This window comes from Thunnus thynnus, chromosome 17 (genome assembly GCF_963924715.1).
Source record: "Thunnus thynnus chromosome 17, fThuThy2.1, whole genome shotgun sequence".
Lineage (NCBI taxonomy): Eukaryota > Metazoa > Chordata > Actinopteri > Scombriformes > Scombridae > Thunnus > Thunnus thynnus.
Genome location: NC_089533.1, coordinates 6,136,993 through 6,151,152, shown reverse-complemented (window position 1 = coordinate 6,151,152; position 14,160 = coordinate 6,136,993). Strand labels below are relative to the sequence as shown.

Genomic DNA, 14,160 nt, shown 5'->3' with positions numbered 1-14,160 from the left:
AACAAAACTAAAACTAGTATTGTGAAACATTAAATTCTGCAAAGAGTTCAGATATTCTGCTTTTATTTAGAATAATACATGTCAAAAAATACAATAATGTGATTAAAATACATAAAGCACACCAACCATGTTATAAGTAGTTATGTAGAAACAGCAAAATGCATCAAACAAAATCTTCAAATATGTAGGTCTTGAATATACAAACTGAAGTATATAAAAACTAAAGCATATAAAGGTTGTGAAGAAAAAAGCTGCATTAAACCAAACTCACATTTTGCTGTTAAAACAAGGCTGGTGTCTACAATATATACATACAGTATTATAGAGTATGATGCGGATATGTAGATACAGTTGATAAAAATGGGAATATATTACCTTCTACTTTTTTTATTCATATTTTAAATGTCTTAAAATCTTTAAATAAACTTAAAACAATACATTTCAGTGACATGACTCTTTTTGTTCATGTTGATTGTAGAAAGCCTGCATTAGCAAACACAAATCATTCAATATACAGAAACTGTAAAGTGAGCAATAGCATTTTCCTAATATTGAGTTGCCTTCAGCTTATCAGTTTACCAAATGAAAAGAGTAATGTTGCTATGTGAGCCACATTAAAGCCGTAGACGGTCTTCATATCACATCATCATACTTTCGACTCTCAGCAGTAAGACTCTGGTTTCTGTATGAGCTTGTTTCATTCACAAACACACCCATCTCTGACAGGATGGCCTTTGGAATAGGGTGGGCATGACGGGACACATAAAGCTTCTTCAGACTTTGACTCATAGGCGAAGGTTTATAGTCCGTGCATGACTTTCCGCTCAGATTCGGAGCACATGTCACCTCCACTTTGTAGAACAGCCTGCCGTGCTGCAGGTTACAGAGATCCGTTTTCACTCCCACATACGCAAATTGCTCACATTCTCCAAGCAGGTCGTCGTCCCAGCCACTGTCCTCATCCCACATTTCAAATCTCACTTTAGGTCCCGCAGACACATCCCGGCTGCCCAGGTCGACGATCATGTTCCAGTGGGGGTTGTTGTTGTTGTAAATGACAGGAGAACGCCGCACCATCTGCCCGTTGAAGGACACTTTCACGTAGCCGTCTGTGGCAGTGGTGTGGTCTCCCCAAAGACCGGTGGCATGTTGTACAGTTATGATGACCCGTGCCATGCCCTTACGGGTCGGGCAGCAGTCTGGGGTTACAGCGGGGTCATTGTGGCAGTTGCAGACGCAGGGATCCCTCGGGTTGTTCTTGCCGTTCTGACAGCGGGCGCTGCAGTTCCTCATCAGGCCCTTCTCCAGGATGTAATGTCTAATTGCAGAGCGCACGTTCTTCCGGGCAGGCTTTTTGGCATCCAGTAACTCGTGCAGCGATTCCAGGGAATATGAGATTATGTCTGGATTCCGTGATAATGAGCTCAGCCAATCTGTGTAGGCCGATGGATTTTTGTCAGCAGAGAAGAGAAGGTCTGGCTCGGTGGTGTGGCCCCCGTTTATTTCTGTGAACCTGTAGAGAAAAAGGTTGTTTCAGTTGACCCAGTTTGTCTCTTCTGGTGCTGAAAATAGTTATTTAAAAGGAGTGTTTCCAGTCAAATTATGCGAGTGAATAGAAGACAAAATACACAAGAAAATGTTCCATACCTGTCGTTGAAGACGCTGGCGAACGCTGACTTACTATCCGTCTTCTCACTGTCCTTGTTGCAGTGTTTTGCTTGGGTCTTCATTTCAGCTTTGATGCTGGCGGACGCCTCGACTTCCAGGCACATCTCCACTTCCTCCGAACTGAGGCCCTGCAGGCTGGCCTTGCACTCTTGGATGCTGGTCACAGAGTTAACACTTCCTCCCAATTTCACCTGAAACAGTCAAAATGCGTTATTGTCTATAATTTCACACAATCTGTTTTTTTGGGTGGGGGGGTTGATAAAGTTGCTGTCTGTTTTCTTTGGTTTACTTTACCTTGGTGATGTAATGGGTGCCAAATTTGTCAATCAGATTGTAAAACCGTTGCTTGTACTCAGGGCTGTAGACTTTGGGGAGCTGATTCACTGCTATGTTAAACTCTCTATGCAACCTGGGCTTGCTAGACACTCGGTAGCTGTTTACAGTGAGATACAAGACAAAAAAAAGAAAAACCAGAATAAAACAAATATATAAAAAGTACTGCACTTAAACATTGAAGTCTATTCATTTTGTTCATTGCATTTATCTGTGCAAGTTTGCTGAAAAAACAAACAAACAAATAAATATTATAATATAGTATAATAAACATTTTCTTACCTGTAGTACTCACAGGACATACTTTGGGTTGCAAAACTATACTTGTCATTCTTTGTTTTCTCCATGGAGTATTCAGCCAATTTAGAATTGGTGCCAGCCAGCATAAACGAGCCACTTTTACTACCCACATTAACATCCAGATTGGCTCCCCAGTTGTTTTCAACAGAAGATGTGCTGGAACTGAGCAGAGACTCACTGGATTTGTGGAGCGCAGTGGCTAATTTCATCCTGCAGGACTGCTTTGGCCTCCAGTCCACCACTGACAAGGGGAGCTTTTGCTTTTGGTTCTCCTGATAGGGGTTGCTACACAGGGTGCATGTTTTGTCCTTTCGTTTCCAGTGATTCATGTCGAGCACGAAGGCCCCCTTACGTTCCATTTTTGTGATATCGAAGCCTTCCCCGGCCAAATTGGTGCCCGGAGCAAATTCTGCCTCTAGGCACTGGCTGGGTTTCCCTTCTGTGCATGATTGATACGTACACTGAGGCAGGGACAGCATGAGGCCGGCACAGATGCAAATATTTAACAGAAACATGTTGACGTTATGTTGGGTGATAGATGTAAACTGGTTTAACCTGAAAAAAAAAATTTTTTTAGTTGAATTAACATGAGCAAGTAAAGCTAGTTAGACATACAGTAATAATAAGAAGTGTTTTACATTTTGGGGCAGTGTTTTAACCATAATAAACCCCCTTTTTACTCGGTTGTTATGTCCCATCCTCCTTCAAACATGCAGTGATAGACCTTAGATCGTAGACCACGACATTTTGGATAAATTCCACTCAGTTTTCTGGGTTCACCACATGGATGAGTCTGCTCTCCCACAGGTAACAAATTACTTAATGTTGTCTGCAGACTGTGAAAATTACGTTCTTTTATTTTCTGTTAGACCCTTCTGCTGCTTTTGATAAGATCTCGCTCACGTTGTTGGCATTCAGGGTAAGGCCTCGTGGTCTGATATTGATCTATCAAGCAAATAGGAAACAGTTACGAATAGTAACACTTTCTAACTTGTTCCTCTTTTTTCGTGGTGTACCTCAAGGTCCTGTTTTAAGACCTATTATATTATACTTTCACTGGAGTCTATTTTTAGAAAATATGACATCCAATGGTTTTAAAGGTACCTTGCAGAGTTTTCAACTACTAGTACCACTTTATAGCAATGTTTGCACCTGTGGGTATCCATTTTCTTTGCATTCTGCTGATTGACAGGCAGCAGTAACAAAGGCAGTGAAGAATAACTGCTTTGCTTATAGAGTTATTCACTGACACAGCAATAAACAGTTTCTACTCCAAGCAAAACAACTCAAGATTAAAACAAAATTAAATACCTCACAGAGTTCTACATATATTTTAAGCTTACAGAGTGCTACGTATATTTAAATAATGTGAAAGAATATTTTAACATGAGTACATCAGTCTTGACTTACCCTTGCCTCGGCTGTTCACGCCGCATGTGTGAAACTGACTGTGAGCATAAATATCAGTGCTTTGTGTCTGAAAGTAAAAAAAAAAAAGCAGTACAGGAGGTGGTGAGGGGGTGAGGTGACAGTGGTCGTCAGAGAGCAGGGGAAAAAAAGTGGTTTGACAGTTTCATCGATGTTGAAAATACCCAGAACTGAGGGGGAGGAGTTGGTGGTCTGTTGACAAATTCGAATATATAGTGACAACATGAAAGTACGACTGGCTTTCCAGTCAGCAACGAATGAAAGACCACAAACCTATCATTTCTCTGAAGTGGTGGGCTGTGGCTATACTAAGTAAGAAAATCAGCTTGTTAAACGCCAATAATCAATTTCTTACATTTGTCACGAACACATAGTGACTAAATAAATGGATATGGCATGCAGAAATAATATAGGAAATGAAAAAAATAAAAAAAATTTTAGTGATATCAGTGAGAAAATTGGGCTGGTTCAGCAGCAAATACTAATACGGAGAAAATGAATCTAAATTAAAGAAAGAGAAACAAATGAAGGCATTAAAATAGGAGAATCTGACCACTTTTACACATAAAGTGATTTATTTATGAATATGAAGCAACAAAATTGCATGGAAACATAAAGCTTTATGTTCAATTCTTCACTTCTCTCTCCTTTACTCTTACTAGAAATTTGAGTTGAACATCATGTCAAAAATCCACAAAGCAAAACATGTGATTAAAATGTATAAAACATACTAGTACATTTTATAGATGTTTGTATAGAAGCATTAAGCTGCAAAAAAGAAATGCAAAGAAAATCAAAGTCACTTTTCAACAACTGCAGGAACTTTTAGATGATCTTGTGTATCTAATCTTCATTGACAATACTCAAAACACAAATCTTATTTTACTTTAAATTCATTGAGACCTTAATAGAGATTAAACTGAAATAAAAATTGAACACAGGAAATATGAAGTTTCCTGAACTGGAGCCACTTTGTCAATTCTTCCTTCACAGATGTACATCTCATCTTTTTTGGTCAGTAGAGATTTAATAAGGGGTAACAGTTATGATAATGCATCTTAACTTTAATGCTGCAAAAAATGTTGGTAACACTTTGAATATAAGCCTCAGTAAAGCCAAATGCAGGTATTACATCAAATCAACCTTTTTGCTCTCAGCAGGAAGAATCTGGTTGCTCTCTGAGCTTGTTTCATTCACAAACACACCCATCTCTAACAGGATGGCCTTTGGAATAGGGTGGGCATGACGGGACACATACAGATTCTGCAGACTTTGACTCATAGGTGAAGGTTTATACTCTGTGCAGAGCGGTCCGCCCAGATTCGGAGCACATTTCACATCCATTTTGAAGAACAGTTGGCCGTGATTCAGGTAACAGAGATCCGTTTTCACTCCAGCAGACAGACTTCGCTCACATTTTCCCAGCAGGTCGTCGTTCCAGCCGCTGTCCTGATCCCACACTTCAAATTTCACTTTAGGTCCTGATGACACATCCTGGGTGCCCAGGTCGACAATCATGTTCCAGTGCGGGTTGTTGTTGTTGTTAATGACAGGAGAACGCCAAAACGGCCCGTTGAAGAACACTTTCACGTAACCGTCTGTGGCAGAGGTAGTGTCTCCCCAAAGACCAGTTGCCCGTTGTGCAGTTATGATGACCCGTGCCATGCCCTTACGGGTCGGGCAGCAGTCTGGGGTTACACCGGGGTTATTGTGGCATTTGCAGACGCAGGGATCCTTCGGGTCGCTCATGATGCCGGTCTGACAGCGGGTGTTGCAGTTCTTCATCAGGCCTTTCTCCAGGATGTAATGGCTAATGGCTGAGCCCAGGTTACTCCGGACAGAGCTTTCGAGAGGCAGTAACTCGTGCAGCGATTCCAGGGAATATGAGAATATGTCTGGATTGTTTGGTAACGTGTTCAGCCATTCCTTGTAGGCTGATGGATTTTTGTCGGCAGAGAAGAGAAGGTCTGGCTCGGTGGTGTGGCCCCCCTTTATTTCTGTGAACCTGTAGAGAAGAGAGTTGTTGTAACAACTGAGAGCTGTACATTAACACAAGAGAGGCCAACAGGATGTCTAACTCTGATGCATGAACTGGAATTAATATTGCTGTACATAATTTTCACAGTCTACACTATGTTTGGTTTGATCACAAATTTCACAAGACATTTTAAAATTTTACATATTTCAATTCGTGCATTAAAATTGATGAAATTTTGATCCCTATTAGTGTTAAAAATAGCAATTTAAAAGAAATTACTTAATCAAGCATAAAAAATAATAGAACACTTCTGACAAAATATATAAGAAAAAGGTTCTGTACCTGTCATTGAAGAGGCTGGAGAACGCTGACTTACTGTCTGACTTCTGGACATCCTTCTTGCAGTGTTTTGATTGAGTACTTAATGTAGCATGGATAGTGGCGGACGCCTCAACTTCCAGGCACATCTGCACCTCCTCTGCAGTGAGTCCCTCCAGGCCGGCCTTGCACTCTCGGACGCTGGTCACAGAATTAACACTTCCTCCCATTTTCACCTGGAAAGATATATTTAAACACCTTCTGCACAAGTATATTTGTTGTTTTCTATAATTTCACTGTTGTGTAAATGTTTTTTTTACAACCACGCCATCCTTTTGGTTTACCTTGGTAATGTAATGGGTTCCAAAGTTGTCAATCAGTTTGTAAAACTGTTGCTTGCTTTCAGCGCTGTAGACTTTGGGCAGCTGTTTCACTTCTGTTTGAAATTCTCTATGCAAGCTGGGATTGCCAGACACTCGGTAACTGTTTCCAGTGAGATGCAAGACAAAAAAAGACAGACCAGAATGAAACAAATATATAATAGTATTGCATTTAAGCATTGAAGTTCATTCATTTTGTTCATTGCATTTATGTGTGCAAGTGTGCCGAAAAAAAAAGTCAATTCAAGCTCTCATTTTCTTACCTGTAGAACTCACAGTGCATGCTTTGGGTTGCAAAATTGTACCTGTCACTCTTTGTTTTCCCCATGGAGTATTCAGACAATTTAGAATTGGTGCCAGCCAGCATGAACGAGGCACCTTTTCCTCCTATTCTAAGATCTAAACCGGCTTTCCAGTTGTTTTCAACAGAAGATATGCTGGAAGTGAGTAGAGACTCACTGGATTTGTGGAGTTCAGTCGCCACTTTCACGCTGCAGGACTGCTTTGCCCTCCAGTCCACCACTGACAAGGGGAGCTTTTGCATTTTGTTCTCCATATAGGGGTTGGTAACCAGGGTGCATGTTTTGTCCTTTCGTTCCCAGTGATTCATGTCGAGCACGAAGGCCCCTTTACGTTCCATTTTTGTGATATCGAAGCCTTCCCCGGCCAAATTGGTACCTGGAGCAAATTCTGCCTCTAGGCACTGTTTGGGTGTCCCGTATGTGCGTAATTGATCCGTACACTGAGGCAGGGACAGCATGAGGCCGGCACAGATGCAAATATTCAACAGAAACATGTTGATGTTTCTTGTTGAGTGATGGATGCAAACTGATGGTTTAACCTGAAAAAGAAACATTTCAGTTGTAAAAACACGAACAAGTTACTTGTTGCACAGGACTAAACTACTACTAATTCCGCTTTGAAGCAGCAATGAAAAGGTTTAAACCAAATTCTAAATAATTTAACACCAAATTCAGTCACTTCAGTGACTTTAGCAGACAAAAGGTGTACACATTTGTTTGGTTTTCAGGCACTTTACAGTATATCTGAACTTTCAGAAAAATCCCAGTCTCCAAGTTTTACGGCCAGAATGCTTTTTACAGGTGGGGAACTGGTAATTATGGTAACTCCAATATGACATGTAAGTGGCATAAGCTGCCTTTTTTATCCAATATTTTATGAAGAAAAATGTCTCTACACAATTGATATATTTCCTGAACAACAACAAAATCTAATCTTGCTTTCACTCTCCACACAGCGCTGAAATTGCTCCGGTCAAGGTCACCAATGACTTACTGCTCGCTGCCGATGCCGGCTTGTAATCCATCTTAATTCTCCTTGATCTCAGCTCAGCCTTCCACACAGTGGACCACAATGTCTTAATCAGCTGTCTGAAAAAACTACGTTGGCATCAGTAATGTGGCTCTGGATTTGTTTATCTCTATTTGTCCAATAGATCCTTCTCTGTTACAGTTTTTTTTTCCGCACTTCTCTCTTTTGTGGAGTCCCCCAGGGGTCTATCCTGGGTCCTCTTTTATTCACATACTTCGCTTCATTTAAATAACTGTCATGTGGATGATACACAATTGAACATCACAATAAATTGCTTTGCTGAAATCAAGAGTCGGATATACAAAAATTTACTGCAGTTAAATGAAGAGCACTTAATCTAGGCATGATTTTTCACTCTGAGTTGCTTTCTGATGCTCAGGTGACTGAAATGGCGCAGTTCTGTTTTCACTTTGAACCAAAGATTAGGTCATGTCTAGACTTGACTATTGCAATGCACTTTAGTCATCTAAAGACTCCAGCTTTATACAAAACGATGTCACGCTTTTAACACGTGAATGAACTGCAAGATTTTACCGCTTGTTTTTTAAGTTTTGCATAGGCGGGCGCCTGCTTACATTTGTGATCTGCTAACTTTCTATGAGCCTGATTGCTACTTGAGATGCTCTGGCATGATCCTAGTACATTTTGGATTTAATTTTTTTTTTTTATTCCTTGTTTTACTGTGAAGCCCTTTGTAATTTTGTTTTAGAAAGGTGCTGTATTATTAGTTATTATTAGATAACCCACAGATGGTTATATATTTTCAAATATCTTCGAAGTTAGAGAATATTTCAAAACGAGCAAATCAGCAGAGACTCACCTTCTCTTTCCTGTTCACGCCGCATGCATGAAACTAAATGTGAACATGGATATCAGCACATTGTATTTATAGGTAAACAGGGCAGGACATGATGAGGAGGGGGTGAGAAGATGGTGGTCTTTGAGGGCAAAGGAGAGGAAATAAAAGAGGTTTCACAGTTTCATCCATTCAAAGTAAACCTGTCATTTCTCCTAAGTGAGAGGGCTGTGGCCACTGTGGGTGAGAACAAGACACTGTCACACTTAATAATTTCTCACCAGGTACTGGTACAGAAAATGAATAGAGTCTAAATGAAAGTACACAAACAGGGTATAGCCATGCCTGACTGTTTTAACATATAAAAATGTTATATATTTATAGATACTAAACAAAATTAATTTCAAAATAGAATAAGTAAAATATTATAAAACAGAGAGCAGAAAATGCATGCATTCAAACATTAAAAATATATTTATATCAGCACTAAGAGATCCACGAAGCGGTAGTGCAAGCAGGAGAGGAATAGTGGTGTATTTACTCAAGTACTGTACTTAAGTACAATTTTGCACTACTTGTACTTTACTTGAGTATTTGATGCTACTTTAGACTTTGACAGCTTTAGTTACTTTTCAGATGAAGATTTGACACAATGGATAATATAACAAGCTATTAAAATACAACACATTGTTAAAGATGAAACCAGTGGTTTCCAACCTTTTTTTTTAGCTTTAGACGTCTTATAAAAAGCAGTGTGTAGTCGGGGTCACATTTCACATGTCTATGAGTTGTTAACAGCTCCACCAAATAGTGATTTTTCCCTCTAAACTTCTCACATGCTTTCATTTCAATAAATGTTCAAATGATCCAATATTTCACCAAAAATCAAAGATTAGAGAAAAAGTCCAGAAACTGAAAACAGATTTGTGTATCAGAACTTTGTTTTTTCTTCTTTCCTCTCCCATTAATAATTTCACGACCCCTCAGATTTATCTGCTGACCCTTTGTAGGGGCCCGACCCCTAGGTTGGGAACCACTGGACTAAACTAGCTAACTGTATATAAAGTAGTTGAAACTAGCTCCACCTCCAGCAGCTACAACAGTAACATGCTGCTCTAACACTGATGCTTCACTATTAATAATCTAATGATGTCATATATAATAATATATCAGTCAGAGGGACCAAACCACTACTTTTACTGCAATACTTTAACTACATCAACCTCATAATACTTATGTATTTTTACATTGCTGTATTAGTACTTTTATTTTACTCTTTACTCTGAACTATTTAAAAAATTGCAAACATTGCAATGTGTGTAATGGACATGTAATGTGTGCGTATGTGATCTAAACATAAAACTTTATCATTATTCCTCCTTCTCTGTTGAACTGGGAGTCTGAATCACATGTGACATGTTAGAAAAAGGTTGTTTTTTCTTTCTTTGTCACAGGCCCACTGAAGTGAGGTTGTAGGCGGACACATGTCATACGGTCCAGAGAGGGGTGAGAGGTGGAGGTGGTGTGATTCATCCAGATCCTCGACAGCCCTCTCCCATTAGAGGATTACACTGCGTCACTTGCTGCCTTCAAGTCCTCCTCGGAATCTTCAGTTTCCAAGCTCGGGCTGTCTTCATTAGGATCTGTGTCTTATGTGCAGTAATAATAGTAGTTTTGTTGAAATTAGAAGTCCTAAGCATGAATTTGAGCATTGCATTTATATTGTCACGTGTCTGGATTTGCAGACCTGCAGGTTTCAGACTACAGACAAGTTTTTTTTCCCAACAATAAATTGTCTTTTTGATGGATTGGCAGTGTGCCTTTGATGTTCTTCACCTGTGTGTATTGCAGTATGTGAATAATAATCAATGTCCAGCAGGGATGCATCCAACTGTGAGCGCCATGACAACACCTCATTCATGAGGATGGTCATTTTTTGTCATTGTTTCACTCTGTTTGAGTACAGTAGTGAAATGACCTCCACCTACAACAACACATCAGAGGCCAACATGAAGTTTATGAGGAAACTGATTTCCTTATAATGAAAATCTCCCATAATTTATATGCATATTCCATAATTATACAATAAACAGTGTTTGTTTCTATGGGATAATAATAGTTTTCAGAAAATTCAACACTGAGGAGTTTTGAAACTTTTTTGGAGGGCTGACCTCATTTATTTATCTGTAATTGTAATATTCCTACACAAAGAAATACACATCTGTAGCTGTAATTACTGTTTTTTTTTCTGTGCATCATTCATGTGAGCTCAGGTGATAATTGCAATATTTCCGGCTGTCTTGAAGGCAGCTACAGCTCAGTCAGTGTTGGCATTTTACTCTCAGTCAAGCAAAGCAGGACCGGAAGTTGAAAGAGTTCGCCTTCAAAATAAAAGTCTGAGCGCTGAAAAAATAAAAGTCAGTGTGGGCAGCTGCAGGTCAACAGGTGCAGCACACGTCTGTTGGTTTGCATAGTTTTGTTAATTGTTAATATTGTAGGGAATTTGCACCACTAACTCAATGGTTTTCAAACTTTTTCACATGAAGGACCCCAAAACTGACACAAATTAGACCGCGGACCCCCATCTCATAAGATTTTGTCCCACAGTCGCCCATCTGTTATGCTTTTAGATGTTTCATTACAGAAAGTGTATGAACCCAATGATCAAAAGAGTCATACATTCTGCCAGTACTTACAGATGGAATTATAGTGACAATAAATTACACCCCTTTTTGCTGGGGAACCCCCTGGATCACCCTCAAGGACTATTGGGGGTCCCCGGACCCCACTTTGAGAAACAATGCACTAACTAGCATAGTTACTGCATTATTAGCGAGCCTTGTAGAGAGGCCTCGTGTTCACCTTTACGGTCTTAATTCACCATTGTTCTCACGTTATGCAAACTTTACCATACACTAACTGACACATCAGCATAGGAGGACTTGTTGACTGGATACAAACACACTGTAAACAGGCCAGTAGGCAAATATTTGTCTGTGTATTTTTGTTTAAATTCAACTGAACAGTGAGTTTGCACAGTCTTGCTGAGCTTAACGCCCTGCGTCAATACCTGTGTGAAGATTTAAAATAACATATTCAGACCTGCTACCACTGCAATCTGCTGCTACATGCTACATAATACACGACAGCTGGGATTAAGAGCCTAATGTTGATATTAGGGATACAACTAAATGTTAGTTTTAGAATTGATCAATTATTGACTAACTTTAAGGTCTATAAACTACCAGAAAACTGAAAAATACTGATCACAATATGCCAGAGCACAAGGTGACGCCATTAAATGTCCAAAATCCCCAAAATATTCTATTTACTATCACATAAGACCAAGAAATCTCACATTTTAGAACCTAAAATCATCGAATGATTGGTCGATTATCAAAATAGTTTCCAATTAATTTTGACTCAGCAATTAATCGACTAATAATGGCATCTCTAGTTGCCATAGTTTCCCATCCCATATGTTGATTTAAACCAGCAACCTCCTGGACACAAATACTCCAACATTTAATCTATCAGTGTTGCATAATATATAGACAATATTTTGTATGATTGATTCTTTTTTTTTAATTTTCCGAAACAGATTACAGTGTAATATTCATGATGCCCAGTGCACCAGTACCCTGATTTACAAAGAAAGATGGTGTGTTGATGTTTGGTACAAACCTAAATTAAGAACATATTGTCTGATGGAAAACAGTGAGGAGCTTTATGTGAAGCAGAATTTATTCTGTGTATATTACCATCAGCTGTAGAAACAGGCAGGTTTACTGCTCTCCCTGAGACTGAAGATAAAGTCCATTTTATGTTTTATTGCTCATTATATGATTTACGAGCTACTCTATTCAGTAAAATGTCCTTAATTTCTGAATGAATGATTATAAAAAAACACTTGAGCTGTGTTTCAGGATGGGAACATCTTTTGTGGCTGATTTTATTCGTAGAGTTTGGTGCAGAAGACAAAATTCTTTGTTTGTGATTTGAGATGTTTTGTTCTTGTCTATGTTTGACAAACGTTTCACCACTGCAGCTGTATTTCGGTGTTTTATAACTCAGTGTGAGCTCTCTTAATGTGCACGACATATTAAATAACTAACTAATAGATCAGTGGTGGGCAAATAGCGGCCCGTGGGCCAAATCCAGGCCTGCAGCGAAAAATATTCAGCCCCCTGATGAAAGCTTTAACTGTCATAGTTTATATTAAAACTTTTACATAATTTTTCACAAATCTCTTGTAGATAACAAAATAAACAGAAGGCTCCAGTTAATCCCAGTTATTGTAATATAACCGTGTTACATCTAATCCTGCCTCCACACGAGGAGAAGCATTAAAACCATAACTGCACTGTGCTGTTTGAACAGTTGAAAGTCTAATAAACCTGCCAGAAATTAAACGTTTAATGTGTGAATTTCACAACTTTAGCCTTTGTGACCAGAACAGATGTGTTCAAATGCTCATAAATGGTCGGCGGTCGAACAGAAATAGTGTGATGATGCCTGGATGGTAGTTTTTGGATGTTGCTAATTGGTTTTTATTATCATTTGGGTTTGTTTGTTTGTGTTTTTTTCTGTTGGTGTTGTGGATTTAGTGTGATTCCCTTGGATTCATTTGTGACCAGCACAACTAGAAGCTGTTGTAAACATGGACGCTTGGTAAAGGTTTCTTATAATCCAGGACACTTTAATAAGGAAAAAAATCATTAATTCATTCATTTATAGGCCTGTTAACAGCCCTGCAATGAAAAATACTGAAATAAACAACCTTTATTTAACTAGCACTGATCAAAAACAAGTTTACAAGGTGCCTCACAGACATAAAAACAGAAGATACAAATCATATATATAAATAAATGAATAAAACATGACAAAACAAAAGAAAAGACTATAATTAAAAGCCTTTTTTATATAAATGAGTCTTTAAAAGAGGACACTGAGGTAGTTTGGAAGGTTATTCCACAGTTGTGGAGCCCCTTACGGCAAATGTCCTCCTACCCTCCGTCTCCAGCCGGGGCCCTCGGGGTCCCGAGAGCAACAGCTGGTCTGCAGATCCGAGAGAACGAGCAGGGGTGTAAAGGGGTGAGAAGGTCGACAGTGTAAGACGCCGCTCGGCGATTTAAAAACAAGCTGTAAAATTTTAAAATCAATCCTGAACACCGTGGGTCACCAGTGGGGGAAATGTGCTCATATTTTCTCATACTTGTAAGAACCTTTAGCTGATGTATTTTGTACAAGCCGGAGGCGGTTGATTGATTTCTGGGGCAGCCCCGGAAAATAATGAGTTACAGTAAAATAGATGGACGGAGACAAAAGCATGAATGAGAGTTTGTGTGTTGCTGAATGAAAGAAACCAGAGAAAATCAGACTCAGAGCCCCCAGAACCAGGACCACCCACGACCCCCCAGGCAGGCAACAGCCAACAAGGTCAACAAGGTCAGTAAAAGTCTGTAAACACTCCACTTCACCTCCATATCTGTCTAATTCATATTATGTATACTGTGTCTTTGTCTGTCCTGCACTGTGCAGCTATATACACATTTTATTTATAGTTAACTGCACATACAGCACATACCCTGTTAATACACACACATAGTTTATTTACACTCTCTCTA

General features: G+C 39.3%; 2 protein-coding genes across 2 annotated transcripts; both read right to left on the bottom strand.

Annotated features, from left to right (window-relative positions):
- Positions 1–492: 492 nt before the first annotated feature.
- LOC137201052 (perforin-1-like) lies at positions 493–3,853 on the bottom strand. The gene is made up of 5 exons (XM_067615900.1): positions 3,712–3,853; positions 2,284–2,856; positions 1,963–2,101; positions 1,648–1,859; positions 493–1,513 (listed from the first exon to the last, which is right to left on the bottom strand). The coding sequence occupies exons 1-5, from the start codon at positions 3,735–3,737 to the stop codon at positions 634–636; spliced, it is 1,830 nt and encodes a 609-aa protein (XP_067472001.1). The 5' UTR covers positions 3,738–3,853; the 3' UTR covers positions 493–633.
- Positions 3,854–4,335: 482 nt separating this feature from the next.
- LOC137201053 (perforin-1-like) lies at positions 4,336–8,755 on the bottom strand. The gene is made up of 5 exons (XM_067615901.1): positions 8,558–8,755; positions 6,669–7,246; positions 6,370–6,508; positions 6,050–6,261; positions 4,336–5,734 (listed from the first exon to the last, which is right to left on the bottom strand). Exons 2-5 carry the CDS (start codon positions 7,199–7,201, stop codon positions 4,858–4,860), a joined length of 1,761 nt encoding a protein of 586 aa, XP_067472002.1. The 5' UTR covers positions 7,202–7,246; positions 8,558–8,755; the 3' UTR covers positions 4,336–4,857.
- Between the last annotated feature and the right edge of the window lie 5,405 nt (positions 8,756–14,160).